This window comes from Trachemys scripta, chromosome 2, assembly GCF_013100865.1.
Source record: "Trachemys scripta elegans isolate TJP31775 chromosome 2, CAS_Tse_1.0, whole genome shotgun sequence".
Classification (NCBI taxonomy): Eukaryota; Metazoa; Chordata; order Testudines; family Emydidae; genus Trachemys; species Trachemys scripta.
The window spans coordinates 241,204,470-241,222,421 of NC_048299.1; the positions used below are offsets into that span (position 1 = coordinate 241,204,470).

The 17,952-nt window shown below is 43.2% G+C and overlaps 1 protein-coding gene across 1 annotated transcript in view; it reads left to right on the forward strand.

Moving 5' to 3' along the window:
• Positions 1 to 17,952, forward strand: part of ESRP1 (epithelial splicing regulatory protein 1) — a 70,403-nt gene that overhangs the window by 22,760 nt on the left and 29,691 nt on the right. Inside the window, exons 7-13 of the mRNA XM_034763301.1 lie at positions 1,526 to 1,636; positions 1,748 to 1,880; positions 1,986 to 2,028; positions 4,539 to 4,840; positions 7,084 to 7,302; positions 12,577 to 12,775; positions 15,076 to 15,241. Of these exons, the coding sequence (XP_034619192.1) occupies positions 1,526 to 1,636; positions 1,748 to 1,880; positions 1,986 to 2,028; positions 4,539 to 4,840; positions 7,084 to 7,302; positions 12,577 to 12,775; positions 15,076 to 15,241 (1,173 nt within the window). The remainder of the gene's footprint in view (positions 1 to 1,525; positions 1,637 to 1,747; positions 1,881 to 1,985; positions 2,029 to 4,538; positions 4,841 to 7,083; positions 7,303 to 12,576; positions 12,776 to 15,075; positions 15,242 to 17,952) is intronic.

The following is a 17,952-nucleotide window of genomic DNA, read 5'->3' on the forward strand; positions in this document are numbered from 1 at the left end:
GGGGGGTTGGATGGGTCAAGAGTTTGGGGGGGGAGCTGTCGGGGGCAGGGGTGTGAAGAGGGGTTGAGGCAGGCCGGTAGCAGGGGGGGTTGGATGGGTCAGGAGTTCTGGGGGTCCTGTCAAGGGGCGGGGAGCAGTTGGATAGGGCATGGGAGTCCCCAAGGGTCTGTCTGGGGGCAGGGATGTGAATATGGGGTGGGAGTATGGATAAGGGTCAGGGCAGTCATGGGACAGGTAGGGTCGTAGGGGGTTCTCAGGAGGGGGCAGTCAGGGGACAAGGAGCGGGGGGGGTTGGGAGTTTTGAGGGGGGCAATCAGGGGGGGGGGGAGGGGGGGGGAGTTGAGGGGGGAGGGGGGGGGGGGGGGGGGGCTAGAGCAGGGCTCCTCCCCCCTCCCCTCCCCCCTCCCCTCCCAGTGTCCTCTTTTTTGCTTGTGGAAATATGGTAACCCTAGAGGACAAATAAATCTCTAGCCTTAATGCAAAGGTATCCTTAAAAAGGTAAAGAAATGGAAGCCATTGGTAGGCCTGAAAGTCTATCACTGACTTATTTCCTGAAAGTCACATTGATAACATAAGCTTAGATTGGCTTTTGCACCTTGTTTTTTTGGGGGGGCCTTTGAGGAGGAAAAAGAGATGATGCTCTTGACCAATTTATAGCTGCCCTGGGTGTTGCAGACTCCCTGCTGATTACTATCCATTTGTCTGGGGCTGGGTCAGTCCTGTGCTGAGCCACCATTGTGACCTCTAGCCACAACATGGGGTGTGGTTGAACAACATGTGAGCTAGCATGATAGTGGCCTGAGCATGGGACTTGAATTCTAAGCTCTTTGGGCAGGAACTGTCTTTGTTCGGTTTGTACAGTGCTGAGCTCAATGGGGTCCTAGCTCATGACAAGGGCCCCCAGGCACTACCACAATATAAATAATAATCCCCATGCAGACACTAACTTCCTCTGTGGTCCTGAACAAGTGGGATATCCTCTGTTTTAATTTTCTCATCTTTTCCTATTTTTCAGTACTTCTGCAGTGGACGGTGTGATTTAATTTGTTAGCTTGGGTAGAGAACAGCATAAACGCAAAGCATTGGGCTGGGGTGGGGAGCACCTGGAAAAAACACATACAACTGTAATGGAGATGAGACACTGGGGAGCAAAAGAGACAGACCAAGAGGGGAAAGTGGGGAAAGAGACTGCTTAATTAGTCCATGTGTTCTGTGTTTCTGCTAACAAAGAATAGGTGTAAATGTGAAAGAATGAGAGGAAAGGGCGGGGGGAGGGGAGAGTAGAGAATAGTAAACTGAAATGAGGGAAAATGGCACTGGGATGGATGGAATGAGACAGATAAGGGAAAACACGCTTATGACTCTTAAATTTGCAATCTTCCCAACTGTGAACAACCTCAGTCCTTGTTTGATAAAAGTTGAACATGAGTTTAAGCTTCTGAATAAATTACAGTTCTGCTTGCCGTCTGTGTGGTAGATATTGAGGATGGGCAAACTTCAGTGTGTGTTTGTGCTTTATCTGAAGCAGCAAGATGGAACTCGTAGATGATAATACCATAATCAGAGCAAGAGGCTTACCGTGGCAGTCATCTGACCAGGACATCGCAAGATTCTTCAAAGGCCTAAATATTGCCAAGTTAGTTACCAGCAATATATAAGTTTATGGCTTTGCAAGACGGAAATGGTGCTTGCTCTGCTTCAGTGATTCACTCTTGTGTCTCCTTTTTCCTTGCCTTGACTCTTTAAGGGGAGGTGCTGCACTTTGTCTCAATGTACAAGGAAGGAGGAATGGGGAAGCTCTCATCAGGTTTGTAAGTGAAGAGCATAGAGAGTTAGCACTACAAAGACACAAGCACCACATGGGGAATCGGTACATTGAGGTATGCTGCAGCAATGGTGATTTTTTCTTTTTTTTTTTAATCTCTTTGATAGGACTACAAATACCATGCCACATATAACTGACTTTTTCCCCCTTCTTTCCCTAGGTGTACAAGGCAACAGGTGAAGATTTCCTTAAAATTGCAGGAGGTAATCCACTTTTTCTTTTGTGGGTGGAGATGGGATTCAGTTCCAATAAACACCTGTAACTTAGTTTCAAATTATAAAGTGCTTCTATTGAATGTGATCTCTGAATTGGCTCATAGAATGCATAGGTAGTTGTGCTGAGATTGCTGCCTACTCTGCTGATCATTACGGTCTTACAATTTATGCTGTTCTTTCCCTCATCCCCACCTTTATTGTGACTCATCAATGTGCATAAAAACTGTAAGGTCTCTGGTGCAGGGACTGTCTTCATTCTATGTATACAGTGCTTGGCAATGGGGCTCTGATCCCTGAGGAGTTACTGTGACATAAATAAATTCAATATGTTCTCTTCCTTTCAAGGAGTCGGTCAATTAAGCATCTTACCAGACTTGTTCCTGAATTTCATTTGCTACATAATTTTCCCGGGGCCATGGCTTCCATGTAATCAATTATAGAAAAACATAACCTGGATTCTTTCAAAACAGTGATGTAACTCTGTTCTACTTGTTCCCTATTGTTGTATACAAATCTCTGTGTGAAAGCAAATGAGTTTCAAAATATAAATGCTAACTATTAGGGATGGGTGAAACTGGTTTTTATTAAACAACTCAAACTTTTCCTGTATCCTAAAATGATCTTCCTTCCAAGGGAAAGTTGATCACCAAACACTGGAAGGATGTAAAAGTGTTTTGTAAACCCTCACACCATCTTCTCTCTCAACTCCTCTCACCCAACTGCTCTTAGCCAAGGGGGTTGGATAAGGCTCAACAAGCTGCCACCCACATCTGTTGTCGGATCTCATTCTCAGGTGCCAGACAGGCTTGGTATAGGAATGACCTGCTTCCCTGTTCTCTGCAGGCTGCAGTAACCTAGTACTTAGAAGCAGCAGATACCAATACTCTGAAACTTTTTAAAGGCTCCCTAGAAGGGGAATGTGTGGCTGAGAGGGTTGGTAATGGAGTGTAGCAGTGCCTTTGACTTCTAGGGGTATGGCTAAACTAGAAGAGGTATGTGTGATTGGCATGTGTCTCTCTTCTAAAGTTTGGCTTTAAACATTTTTCTCCTCCTTTTTAAATCCTGGTCTAGACATAAAGTAGGTCACTAGATGGACCCAATTTACAATCTGTTTCCTGATAGACTCTAGTGTCCATTTTCTGGAAAACAGCCACTGTTGGCAACTCCAGTAGAGACAAAGGACTGAGTAGGCATGAAAACTGACTCACCTGAACCTTGGTGACGGTCCCTGGGAGACAGTGCAGATACACTTGTGCTGCTGCTGGATCTGCACTTCTTCTCTGGCTATAGAACTAGGTTGAACTTGGGTCTACATGGTGGTCAGTCTGGCATATCTTAAACACATAGGTGCACACATCCCTAAAATTGGATATGTCAGTGGTTTGCCCAGTGGCCCTCTTTTCCCTAATCCTAGAGGTAGAGGATGGGATTTTCAAAGGCACCAAAATGCTATGGACTCTCAGTGGGGCTTGTGATCCTTAGTTACTTAGGTACTTACGAAAACTCCACCCACAAAGTGTTTGTTTTTAATATGATTGACGAGCAATGGCAAACAGATGGATCTTGCATTTCACCCTGTGAAGATAAGGTTTGTGGCTCTCTGTCCGTGCAGCAAAGTATCGTACCAGCTATTCTGAGGTTGACTGGGGGGTGTTGTACAATCTATGACTTGCTTATTTCATAGCTCACTCTGGAGAGCTGACATGTCTTGGGAAGAGAGAACCAAGTTTGGGATAAGAATACAAACTGACATCCTCCCAACTGGCTGTAGATAGGATGCCTTGGATCACTTTACTGATTTTACTGTGATATTACATTGGAAATGTAAGCAATGCTGATAGACTCCCATCTAGTTACTGAAGGCAAAACTGGCAAGCTTCTAAAGGTGACAATTGTATCAAGGTGGAGCCAAACTCCTGAACCTTCCTAAATGCACTTTTTTGCTGGTAGTTCCCAGGCCATTGTCTGGGGTAGTTTGGTGTCTGAAACAACATTTCAGAAATATGTATTTAAAAGTAAGGCTTGGAATTCACCAGAAAAGCTATTCCAGCAGCATCTGTGCTACTATGTGAGAGACTAGTGTTTGCTGACTGGGCATAGACTCAATGTTGTAAATGCAGCCTACTTTTCTCTTTGGGTGAGGGTGAATCTCTCATTTAAGCAATCAAAGGAGCAGCATTCTAGGCTTCAAAGGGAGGCGTGTCCCATATAGGGTGACCAGATGTCCCGTTTTTTATAGGGACAGTCCTGATTTTTGGGTCTTTTTCTTATATAGGCTTCTATTACCCCCCACCCCCGTCCCGATTTTTCACATTTGCTGTCTGGTCACCCTAGTCCCATATGATGACACTTCTGGCTTTCCAGGTGGCTTTTGAGTGGGGAGAAACAATGTGAATTTCAGTTCTATACCCTAGGTGCAAACAATCCATACAGAGAGGGAGTTGCTGTCTTTTACATGTCTGTGGTGTCTCAACTTGGATTTTGTTGCTTTGTTAAAGGTACTTCCAATGAAGCAGCTCAGTTTTTATCGAAAGAAAACCAGGTGATTGTCCGGATGCGAGGTCTTCCTTTCAATGCAACAACAGAAGAAGTGCTGATGTTTTTTGGCCAGCACTGCCCAGTAACAGGAGGAAAGGAAGGAATCCTGTTTGTCACATACCCTGACAACAGGCCAACGGGAGATGCCTTTGTGTTGTTTGCTTGTGAGGAATATGCACAAAATGCACTAAAAAAACATAAGGACTTGCTGGGTAAAAGGTACATTGAACTCTTCAGGAGCACGGCAGCAGAGGTTCAGCAGGTAGGGTGAAAGCTTCCAAATATCTTGGGCTCTTCTAATCAAAGAACCAGTCAGGAGGACACAGTGGTTGGCATGTGGTTGAGGTCTTGAGGAATTGCTTTGTATCTTGTTGTGGGAGGAGAGTTGTTTGACCTCAAAGTGTGGACAAGGTCAGAAAATGTACCTTGTGAAGCCTTTCATAATCAAGAGTTCTGATCCCTGTTTGTATGCATAGTCAATCTGCTCACTCTAGTGACTGTGTTTTTATTTAAACTGCCCCTTCTCCCCCCCCGCTAGCTATGCAGGCGGCATAATTAAGAGACTATCAACAGGACCACTTACTAAGTTCTGACCAGTCATACCGGGGCAAGCCTATTGCACATGCAGGGTTTGCAAAGGCCCAGTGGAAGGCCTCATTTGTCTTGCAGAACCTTTACTGGAGGGGATGCAGATGGCGGCACTCAGGCTGATTTCAGGGGGCTGGCAATTACAAGAACAACTTCTAAATTAAGTACACTTGATCTGGAATCATTGGGACACACAAGTAGAGCTTCACAATCCCACTTTTCATCTCTTGAGTTGACCTGCTTTTGAAGACCACTAGTGTCTAACAAATCATGTAAAGTATCATCAAAAGGCTGAGATAATCTGCTTTCCAGTGGTATATAACATTAATTAGTAGTCCTGGGAAATTTAACCTGGAGTTGACTAAATTCTAGAAAACAAACCACCAACAACCAAAAAAAACCCCTTGTTTTCTGAGTTCAAATTTTCCATCTTAGTTGCTTAACGTTAACTTCTGTCTAATGATGACTATCTGGTTAGAGGCCTGGTCACTGTAACTTATTGCAAGTTGTGTGGTTCAGTTTGGCTGCATAGCAGCACGTATTTGTTTCGGCTGCTACCATAATGCCTAACCGTGTTGGTATTGGTGCATTCTAGGAAAATCTGGACAACTGCATGGGCAGAGCAATCCCTAAAGTAAAAGAAGGAATATTGTGCTTTCTGTTACCAAAAGTGGTGGAGATTCAGCTCCCCATCCTGTCCCTGGTTGGGGTAAAAGTAGTCCCACACAGCTCTCCCTCTTTATCTTATACTGTGAGAGCTCTCTATCTGTTTCGGCCTGCTTTAATCTCTTCAGCAGGACACAGATTGTGAGGACAACAGTAGAAAGGGGGGGGGGGGGGGGCAATGCATTTTGGGATATCTTGCCACATAAAGACCTGCAAGGAAATAGGATCAGTTAAACCAGTTACAGAAACTGAGAGTCCTCTCCATGCTGCAAACAGTATGTTGAACTGGCTACCAGCAGTCAATCATGTGCCAGTCTTGGTCAAGGAGACTTGTTACACTTCCTACCACTGCACTAGCACACATGCTGCTCAGCTGATTGGTATTAACAGTGGAAATGCTAGTGTAGACTGACCCTTGTCATTTCTGGCATCTTGTCACACACACAAGTTTTGAGTTAACCTGGATTTTTCATAGATCTGGAGTTTGACTCTTTCTATAGAGCCTTATCTTTTTGCACTGACAAAAACATGCATAATATTGCTATATGCATAGAAGTTTTACATAGATGTGATCAAAGGAAATGATTGAATATTCACATAACTGTTAGGCAGGGCTCTTACTGTTTAAATTAGAAACAATAAATCTAAAGTGTAACATGATCTTTTTGGCCAAATACAATTACTTTTAGCTGACAGATGGTGTTGCTATGTGGGCTACTTCCACCATTAAAATAACTAAATGGTGGCTTACACTGTACCGTAGCACATGAAACAAAAATCTTCTTCTAGTTTCAGGACTCTTCTCTTCCTCCACCTTGACAGTGTCGTCTTGTGTCCTGGTTAACAGCTGCCGCTTTTGTCATCTAGGTTGGATGCCTTTTATTGGAAACAACTCTTCTATGACCATATAAAGTGCTTTGGGATCCTACAGGATGAAAAGTATTATGTAAATGTAATATACATAATTAGTAAGTTGCTGCTCTGATACATTTTCTGGTATGGAGCACTGCAACTTGCAGTCTGATCAAAAAGAAACCAAGATGACATTTTCAAATAAAGCCACCCAAAGACTTCAGACTTATTCAGAACTTATTAATTCAAGCTGTATTTTTTCCTTGATTAAAAGCCTAGTGCTTAGATGACTTACCTTCTAAGTATTGCACAAGTTGACTATAATTTACAAAAATTCTATCTACGTTCAGTAGAACAAGCTTGAGGTGTCACCATTTCTTTGTTTCTGTTTTTGTGCAGGTGCTGAACAGGTACTCTTCTACACCTCTCGTTCCCCTTGCAGCACCGCCTGTCCTTCCCGTGTTACCTCAGCAATTCATGCCTCCGACCAATGTCAGAGACTGCATACGTCTGCGTGGTCTTCCCTATGCTGCCACTATAGAGGATATCTTAGAATTCTTGGGGGAGTTTTCTGCAGATATTCGGACCCATGGGGTTCACATGGTATTAAATCACCAGGTAGGTAGACAACAGGAGAATGCAAGTCATGGTTGCCCGTGTGCTACCCACCACATGATCCCCTGGGTTGATTACTAGTGGAATAGTAGGAAAGCCGCCTTGATAAAGCCCCTAAATGCTCAAAGGGTGTAGAGATGCATAGCTCCCGAATCGCCAGTCCACAGGCGCGGCAAACTGCTCCCATGGCTACGAGGCAGGAGTGACCTTCAATTCAGCGTTTGTGTTTGGGAAACTTATTTGGCTGATTTGATTGTACCCTCGCAGCTGGTGTTCACGCGCTCAAGAGATGGGTTCGTTATTTTATGTGCATGTATACTGCCTGGCTCTTCTATGCACAAGAATGTAACCACTAAGAAGAGTTGTAAACAAAGTAAGGAGAGAAATAAAAACCCCAGGAAAAGTTTTCCTGGGAGGCTTTTTGCAAGAGGCTTGTAAAGCTCTCTAGCTACCACAGACCTGGCGTTCTGTTTCCTTTCCTGCGTCGTCACCACAAAAGGGGAGACAGCTACTGATTCGGTCCTCCAGGAGTGTAATGGAAATAATCAATAGTCTTTCACAGAACCTAACTGATTCAAGGCATTATATTTTTTTAATACTGGACCCAGTGTAGCAAACAAATTGTTAACAGGATCAACCGAAAACTTGGTATGGTTATCCGTAAATGTATGTAGAATTATTTCCATTGTCTGTAAATAGGTAACTCATGTTGCACGTGGGGGTTTTGAAAGCATGATGTTTTGGGCTCTATATGGTGAAACATACAACATCACACCTAAAAAGATTAAAAACATTTCCTCTCTTTTTCTTGATGATAGTAGATGAGGTAGTGGGGGTGAGGAATCTGTTTTTGTGGGGTTGTGATTAAAAAACAAACCAACAACAAAAACCTTTTAGACTCTCCAGCCAAAAAGTCTTGTCTATAGTTTGTTTGACTAATGGTAGGGGTTTCTTTTGTGGGGGTTTTAATTTTGTTTTGTTTTGGGTTTTTTTTTTGGGGTGCCCAACTTAAAAAGCCTTTAAAAGGGACTCTTTAAGAGGATGGGTATTCAGCATTTTCTGAAACCAGTCCTTTTTAAGGCTTCTTAAATTAGGCACCAAAAATCATTAGAGCCAGGGGCCAAGGGTTATAAGAGAGTCTCTGCCTCATTTTAATATGGCCCAATACATTAATTTCAAAGACTTAGTTACTTGAATGTGATGCAGAAAATGTCAAGTAAATTCAAAGATTTTAATAATGTGTTTTATGTCCAGAAGATAGACACTACATTAATTAATCTCTCACAACCTACCAAAATCTCTTTTAAGAGGATTATAAAGGCAAGTTGATGTTTGTAACTTAGTGAAAAAGCATAACTGTCACACACTTATTTAACATCTGTTACGGGGCACGCACAAAGGGACAAGCATGTGTGTTGCTATTTATTTGGTGATTTTGTTATATAGGATAAACAATGTGATACTCTATAGGCTTGGAAGAATTTGTTTTTTTAGTTTAGATGGATAATGTCAATGTTCATTTTTAAGCATTATTTTTATCTATTTAAATTTTCACAATTGTGGGAAATTATGGGTGGGGTCAGAAGTTCAGAGGGTATCCTGTAATGATAGTCCATATTGAGATTCAAAAACTTAAAGCTTTATAACTGCTAAAACACAATTATCAATATCACAGGTCAAAACATATTAAGTAAATATTCCTAAATCAAATGTTTAAGAAAAGTGCTGCTTGAGAATTTATTTGCTGGTCTATAAATGTCTATCGTAATGATAGAAATATTTTTGGTCGGTTTGTATGTGTATGGTGAAATAAACATTTACCAGTAAAAATCTAATGCTTCCAAGCCTACTATATAACTGGATTTCTGAAAAAAAATTGCCTCTCTTCCCTGGGATTACAGATTAAACTGTTCCATTTACTCAACCAAAATATACAAATTGATACTTAATTTCATTCTTGTACTTCACAAATCTTTAATCTCGTATCAAAATCCTTAGAAACCTGATTGCTAGTTCAGAGTGGTCAGCTATCTCTTAAACTAGCAATTGTCCCTCAGGGAGGGCTAGTTCCCATTCTCCCATAGCTTGTGATATGGGTATGGTTAAAATTTTGTCACGGTTGCTTTTAGTAAAAGTCACGAACAGATCGTGGACAATAAACAGAAATTCATGGAAGCCCACAGGGCTGCCTAGAGGATTCAGGGGGCCTGGGGCAAAGCAATTTCGGGGGCCCCTTTCATAAAAAAAATTGCAATACTATATTTTCGTGGGAGCCCCTGTGGGGCCCTAGGCCTGGGGCAGATTGCCCCACTTGCCCCCCAACTCCACCTGGGCGGCCCTGGAAGCCCATGACCTGTCTGTGACTTTTACTAAAAATAATGAGGGGGGACTGATTTGGGTGGGAGGGGTGTATGTGTGAGAACCTGAGCCCTGCTGTGGGAAGTGGGGAGGGTTTTTAGTACTCACTGCCCCGGCGGCTGACAGCTCCATGGCTCGAGCTTGAGAGTTCTAGGTCCCCTCTGTCACCTGCAGCGGCTTGGCACTTCGGGAGCCAGCGGCTCTGCACTCTGGGGGCCCCAGCCCCAGGGCTGAAGCGGAAAATGTCACAGAGGTCTCTGAAAGTCACAGAATCCATGACATAATTTATCCTTAGAGATGGGGTTAATGACCTGTTTGACTTAATCCATGAAGGCCTGGTTTACTCTAGACAATTAAGTCAATTTAAATCCATGCTCTCTGAGCAGCATAGTTAAGCCAACCTAACCCCCCATTGTTGACCATTCTAGGTTAACAGAACAATTCTTCTGTTGGCCTACCTACCACTTTTCAGGAAGGTGGATTATCTACACTGATGCGACAACCCCTCCCATTGGTGTAGGTAGTGTCTGTCTATGCTGAAGTGCTGCAGTGGCGCAGTTGTGCCGCTGTAGCATTTCAAGTGCAGACAAACCCTAAGTAAAGAACAGATAAAACTCATGTTGTCTAATATCTGAAGCTTGTTCCTTCAATCTGTCTCACATGTTCAAACGGTCTTGTAAATTACTCTGGACATGAACCATAATCTGTTATGATGACACCACATACACTATCCATGCTCAAATTGTCTTGGACTGACGTTTTGCCTTACTTGTCCAATTCTCTTTGGCTTTCTTCATGGCCTGTGAAACTCATAAAGCGCACTAAACTTGGTGCTCTCCTAACAGAAGAAGATAGTCCTTGCACCAAGGCTCTTATAGTCCACTTCAGACACTGACAGTACAGTCTAGATATGCGAGACACATGTTCCAAACTTGAACCACTAGCTCTGTGGTGAGTGGCGTCACAAATGTGTAAGGTTTTTAAGGAAGGATGTAATTGTACAAATGGCATTCATCTTTTCAGTGACTGAAACCTGAGTCTTTTATCACTCCAGTATAGACCTCTACCACTTGGGCTCAAGGATTAACTAAATTGGCTGGACTGCCAATTCTAAGACTAATTTTTAAATGTCCAGAGATGGTCCAGGAATAAATTAAAAGCATAATTTGTCAACACAGCTTGAGTGCCTGTGTGGGGAAAATGTTGGTGAAGAGATCTGCTGTCTTGCCATCTGTTGCTCTCCTTGTGTCCAACACAGCATGTAGTGGTAGACAGGAATCCTGCCACAACTGCCGCGTGGGAGCAGATCTCCTGCTCCAGTGTAAGGATTTGTCTGTACATTGTCTATTCAGGAATACTCCAGCTTTAGACAAGAGCTTGAGTGAGCATAGCTGCCTTAGTGACCCCCTCTGCGGGGGAGAGAGAAAGTTCTTTATTGCAGTATAGCCTGTGGTTATGACCAGGGTCCATCTCCACTCTTCCTTCTTCATATGGCAGAGATAAGCTCTGCATAGGGCCTGAATTCCCTCCTGTTCAACCTCCCCAAATCCTAACCCCTGCATAACTGAGCTGCACCAGTTCATTACATGTTGGGCTGGCTACACCTGGTTGGCATTTTCCTCTTGCAGAACCTTCTGTCTGAGGAGTTGAGTTTCACCAGTGCTGGTGAATTCAACTGCCCAATACCCATGTTAAGGGTAGCTGATCACCCCGATTATACTGATGGAGTATTGAAGGGGACAGAGGAGATTAAACTTCTTGTCCAGTCACAGGTGGTGTCTATCTCTTGGTATGCGTATGTGTTGTAAAGGTCCATGTCTTGTAAGCTTGGCCATTTGCAGTTTAAAAGCAGCAGTAGCTTCCAAAGGCACATATATACTTGCCTCTGCCTCAGTAAGTAACAGACACTGGCTATGTTTAGGAAAAGCTTTTCATGTGTAGATTAAAAGGTTTTTTTTTGCAGTGTTGGAACCTTGTTGGTCCTAGGATATTAGAGAGACAGAAGTTGGTCCAATAAGATATTACCTCACCCACCTCATTTCTCGAATAAGTTAAAGGCTTCATTCAAAACTGCTGCCACAGTGCACATGCGAGAGGGTAAAGATTTTGTCGTGCTTGACTTGTATGGGAGCCTTGTGGAATAATGTTAGCGTTTAAATGGTCAAGCTAAGCACTGAGATTAATCAGTGGCTCACAAACTTGAATACAGTCACCCCTTTGCTATCGTTGTTGTTGCTTTTTGTCTCCAGGACCCTGTTCCTCTTTATATAAGGAAATGTGCTCTCTGAACAGAGGACTAAAGTTCCTAGGCCTTGTCTACTCTAGAAAGTGTTTTGGTGGTGGTGGTTTTTTTGTTTCCTTCCAGTGTAACCTAGGGCATGCATTTAAACCAATAATTCTACAACTATAAACCATCCCATGTTGCACCCTCCTTCCCATGTGGGCACTCTTATTCTGGTATAAGAATGGCTTTTGGGGGGTTCAGCTTAAGTCCCTTCCCAAGCAACCTAAGCTTAAATGGAAAAAAGGCTTATACTGGGATAAGAGGTCTTCTAAACTCTTATTTTTACCAAAGCTATATTTGGAGCTAACGTGTGGCATTTTTATTCTCTCTATTCTGAGCCATAAAAATAGTCAGGCTATACTATAGATAACAGTTTTACTTAAATATTCAAAACAAATAATAGTAGAAGGCTGACAAACATTGATGTAATGTACAGTGGGCAGACCATGGGCCCAGGCAGTAGTGAGAATTTAAGTGTATCAGAACTGTTGATTGGTACAAGAGTTGGGGTGGTAATGGTCAAATAGTCTTTGTAGAAGATGCTGCTAACATTGCAAGTGACTCCTGTTTTGGTACCACATGAGTATTTACATTGGAACTATAGATTTGCTCTTGTCTTTTTCTTGGTTTTTCAGGGCCGTCCATCAGGAGATGCCTTTATCCAGATGAAATCTGCAGACCGAGCTTTTTTGGCTGCACAGAAGTGTCATAAGAAAACCATGAAGGACAGATACATTGAAGTCTTTCAGTGTTCTGCAGAGGAGATGAACTTTGTATTAATGGGGGGCACTTTAAATCGAAATGGCTTGTCCCCACCACCATGTAAGTTACCATGTAAGTTTTGCATGGTTCTTGGCGCTACTCTACGCTGTGTGCTGGTAGGTGTTGGAGCTTCTTTCTCTTCCCAGTTCTTTGTACGGTATATTAAATGGGGGTGGAATTGCAAGGCTTTTCAATCTGAAATCAGCAGAAGCCTGTGATGATTTTTCTTTTGGTTGTGGTTTACTATTACTGAAGAAGAATTACTTTCAAATTATACTCTTCTTTTCCACTGACAAACTTGTTTTCTGCAACTTAATTTGCTCTGGACAAGCAATGACTCTGAAAGGGAACTTTGCCCAATAAAAATTTAAATGTGAATTAGTTTCACTGTGTGTGTGGACTCCATGCCCCTCCCTCTCTTTTAAAGGCTAATTCTTGCAACCACTGGTAATGCTTTTTTCCAAGTCTAAACACAAATATTCTACCTGTTGAACAGCTACTAACCCCTGGACTCTTCCCTAGACATCCAGAATGCATGGAGTTAAGGTTGCTGGTGTGTGAGTGAAATATGTATTTAGACATGCAGCTAAGCTAGCCAAATGTCTTGGTGGATCAGAAAACAGTACTTTGCTTCAAGCTGTGCTCCTTACTGGGTATGAGTCATTTGGGAAAATGGGATCTTATCTAATATTTGGGAGAAAACACTTTAAAGGCTCAGGGGCTGACATCTGTTTAAAATAATATGGCTTTGAACCCATGGGAAAATAATACTTTGCTTCAAAGATTGCAAATGGCAGGATAATTGAGGTAGGATCCTCCTATTTATGCAGAAGAAATGGAATATTCTAAATCCAGACAGGTTGGTTATGACCAATGCTGTTTGTTTACCTGGTGGCTCCTTGGTAGTCCATAGAGAGTTGGTCCCAGTCCACTTTCTAGTGGACAAATCATAGAATATCAGGGTTGGAAGGACCTCAGGAGGTCATCTAGTCCAAACCACTGCTCAAAGCAGGACTAATCCTCAGACAGATTTTTACCCCAGTTCCCTAAATGGCCCCCTCAAGGATTGAACTCACAAACCCTGGGTTTAGCAGGCCAATGCGCAAACCATTGAGCTATCCCTCCCTCCATCAGAGAAATTATCACCATCATAATTGGTCCCCTTGTCAGCAGAAAGGCAAAGGCCTGAATGGGAGTGAGGGATAGACAGGTCACTCTCCCCTAGAGATGGGGCAAGTGTACTCTGATTTTTGTTCAGAGACTTTTGTGAAGGTTCCCAGAGCAGGCTAATGAACTCTGCTGAAATCATGGAAAAGTTTTTGGATTTCTGAGTTTCACCTTCTTACAGCTGTGAGCACAGGTGACTAAAAGTTCAAACAGGCCATGTCCCCTTGTCTGCTTATGATGGGGGAAGTGAGGAGTGGAGTCATCAGATGGTCTCTTCACAACTGCTGGTCCCTTAAAAAAAAAGTGTGATCAATTTTGCCATTCCTAGTCTGTCTACATTGATCAGAATATGGTGGTGGAAGAAGGAGAGACACACTACTCTCAAGTGCTTTGGGGAATAGTCTGACCCCCAAGTTCTTGTATGTGTGCAACTTGTAGAAACAGCCTTTGTTTTTTGAATTTGCATTATCCTGTTAAATGAAGAAGTGACATGGTTGGAAGTACCAAGGAATAATATAATGCCCCTGTTGGGGATGGAGATCTCTAAATTGAAGGAATGCCCTGTATAATGGGAAGATTGGACAGCTATAATCTTGGATATTGACCAACTTTGCTCTTGTCTTTTGAAGAGAGGAGACTTAACTGAAACTAGACCAGCAAACCAACTCATCTCTCTGGAAAGAGAATTTGTTCCCACAAATCATAGAATCCTAGAAATGTAGGGCAGGAAGGGACTTTGGTAGGTCATCTAGTTGAATTCCCTTCACTGAGGCAGGACTAAATATTACCTAGACCATCCCTGATAGATGTTTGTCTAACCTGTTCTTAATATCACTGACTAAGATTCCACACCCTCCCTAGGCATTTTGTCCAAGTATTTAACTGTGCTGACAGGAAGTTTTTCCTAGTGTCTAATCTAAATCTCCCTTGCTGCAATGTTATGCCCATTACTATGTGTCCTGTACTCTGTGGTTAAGGAGACCAATTTATCATGTGCCTCCCTATAATAACCTTGAGAGCAAGAGATGGCTTCTGTGTGTTGTCATACCTTTTTTTGTTTTGTGATTTCTACACAGATAACTTTATGAAAATGTGAGCAAGTTTTTTCCAGGTTGGAAAGACCCTAGATTTACTTTGAGACTGTTTTGCTGAATATACTGGAATTTGGTGAACCATGTTAATCTATCCTCCTTTGGTTCTTTTAGGTCTTTCTCCTCCGTCCTACTCACTTCCAGCTCCTGCAGCAGTTATTCCAACAGAAGCTGCCCTTTATCAGCCCTCCATGCTTTTGAATCCACGAACGCTCCAGCCCTCCACAGCATACTATCCAGCTGGCGCTCAGCTCTTCATGAACTACACGTACTATCCCAGGTAAAGCAATGAGACAGGAACACAGAAGTCCTTTTACAGCAAATGCATGAAGCTCTCTAAAGAGTATTGGCTGCCATGGTGAAGGCTTGTGCTATAGGGAATAGCCTGCTCAGTATTTGATCAGGGTAATTATTTCGGAATCCACTGGTGGGGTTCCAGTTTTAGGTGGCAAATTTTAATGTGTGTAAAATATTGGTCACTTGAATAGCGTGTGACTTTTTGAAAAGTGACCAACTGACTTAGAAGCACACTTGTTATTGCCTCTCCGTGGGAATTGTCCTTTTTTTGTTAAGGGGCTTTGTCAGGTAAAAATCCCATGGTTTGCGTCTTAAAATCAGAGGTTTGCACTAATGTCTTTTACCAGAATTTTGCCTCTTCCTTCCCTCAACTTGTTTTGCAGTGTTCTGACTGATGCCCTCCATCCTCAAGGTAACTGCTTTTCAGTGTCGCTGTACAGTTAAAGGATTTTGTAAACTTTGATGGGGAAAGGCGCTATGTAAATATTCCCACGTGCTTCAGTGCAAGTTGACTGACTAATGTTCTTTTCCCTCCTCCATCCCCCATTTCTCTCCTCTGAGGGCTTTTAGCTTTTCCTGGTTAAAGGAAACAAACACCGGTCTCTTGTGGGTGGAGTATAGTGGGTTTAATGTATACTTCACAATTACAAAGTAACTATTAGTTCTGACTGGAATGCAAAGTACTTCATACTGTCGAGATTGTATGTGAGGTCTGGTATACACTACAAAGGTCAATGTAAGCCTTCTTGCGTTAACCTAGTTGTGCATGTGTCTACATTTAAACTTGTCTCTCACTGATATAAGCACCACATTAGAGATGCAGTAACACCGTCCCCCATTGAGCCGGGGTCAATGTACTGAGGTCAATGTAGCAAGAGGGTAAAAGCTGTTGCCTATGACAATACTAACAGTCCTCCAGCAGCTGTCCCACAATGCCTGACACTGATAGCTCTGCTCACAATGGTAAATGCCCAGTGGTCACAGAAACCGAACGGCCTCCCTTCCCTTTAAAGCCTCATACATTTTTTTTTAAATGACTTTTCCTGATTGTCCAGCTTGGCAAGCACATCTAGCAGCAATCCATTGTTGTGTACAACTGCCCAGCTGACCATGCAGGCTACATGCTCCAGAGGTACTCCGAAATGGAGTAGACTGGAGATATTGGATCTCCTAGGCCAGTGAGGAGAAGAAGGCTGTGTAGGCATAGCTACAGACCCGCCAAAGAAAGGTGGATATCTATGAGCAGATTGCATGGGAGGCAGGCGAAGGGGTATGAGCAGGACTGGCACCAGTGCCATATGAAAGCAAAGGAACTGTGTCAAGCTATCAGAAGGCCAGCAATGCCAACAGTCGATCTGGTGCCGAGCTGCAGACGTACCGCTTTTACAAAGAGCTGAATGCTGTACTTGGCGGAGACCCCACCACCACTCCACAGACTATTGTGGATACCACCAAGAAGCCCAAGTCTCAAGTCTCTGGCAAGGAAGAGGTGGAGGAGGATGGGGAATGTGAAAGTGGGAGGTCCAGCTACAAGGTGAACCAGAACCTGTTTGAGACTCCACCGCAATCCAGTCGGTCCCAGCAGTCAAGCACAAGCGAGCCTGATGCGGGGAAGCAACCTTGGGTAAGTGTGCAAATGTATTTCCCATTACAATGATGGCACCTTCAACTTACCAGGACACAGCTGTTGACTCTTCATTAATTTACTTGTAGTAGAAGAGGTAGTGTTATCTGCTTTTCATTCCCCTCTAGAGGTAGGATAGTGGGGCCATGTGGAACAATTTGTTTATGTACACAGGGATGTTCCTTGAATCCTCCTGAGTGTCTTGATGAAACTTTCATGGAAGTACTCTGCAACCCTCTCCAGAATGTTTCTAGGGATGGCAGCCTTATTTCTTCCTCTGCAATAAGGACACTTTCCCATGCCAGTTAATAATAACTTGAGAGACAAGATGCGTAAGGTAATATCTTTTATTGGTCCAACTTCTGTTGGTGTGAGAGACGAAACTTTCAAGCCACACACAGCTCTTCTTCAAGTCTGGGAAAGTGAGGCTCTGAGTACATTTCTGTGTGGCTCAAAAGCTTCTCTCTCTCTCACCAAGAGAAGGTGGTCCAATAAAAGATATTACCATCTTGTCTCGTTAATATCTTGGGACTAACATAGCTACAACTACACTGCATACAGTAATAACTTTGGCAAGTGCCACTGCAGTGCACAGGCTAGCAGCATACGAGCCTGGAGGCTTCAGAACACCAGCAGCGCTCTGTGCCTTTGTTACCCTCAGGAGAGAGAGATCAGATAAAACCTTCAGCATCTGTGGTCAATGGTGCCAGCATTCAGTGCCATTGCCCTTTATGCATAGCTTCATGCAACCGATCAATTCCCTCTTCATTTCCCTTACTCCTGGTGGGCGATACTCATCAGTGCTGGTGCTGTGCGTGGTACTGCACACAAGCACTCTGTAGCAGAAGTGTCAATAAGCATGTCTGGTGTAAAATTTTAGGGGAGGAAGGGAAGGGAGTTCTGAATCTTCACTTTCACTTTCCACTGTGACTATACTGACAATAGTACCTCTGTGTGTTTTATCTGCAGCTGCTGCCGTTGCAGCCTTGAGGGGTTCCACAGCCACAACTGTGGAATGCCTAAGCCAGATAAGGAGAAAAAAGAGAACTTAGGATGACACATTCAGCAAG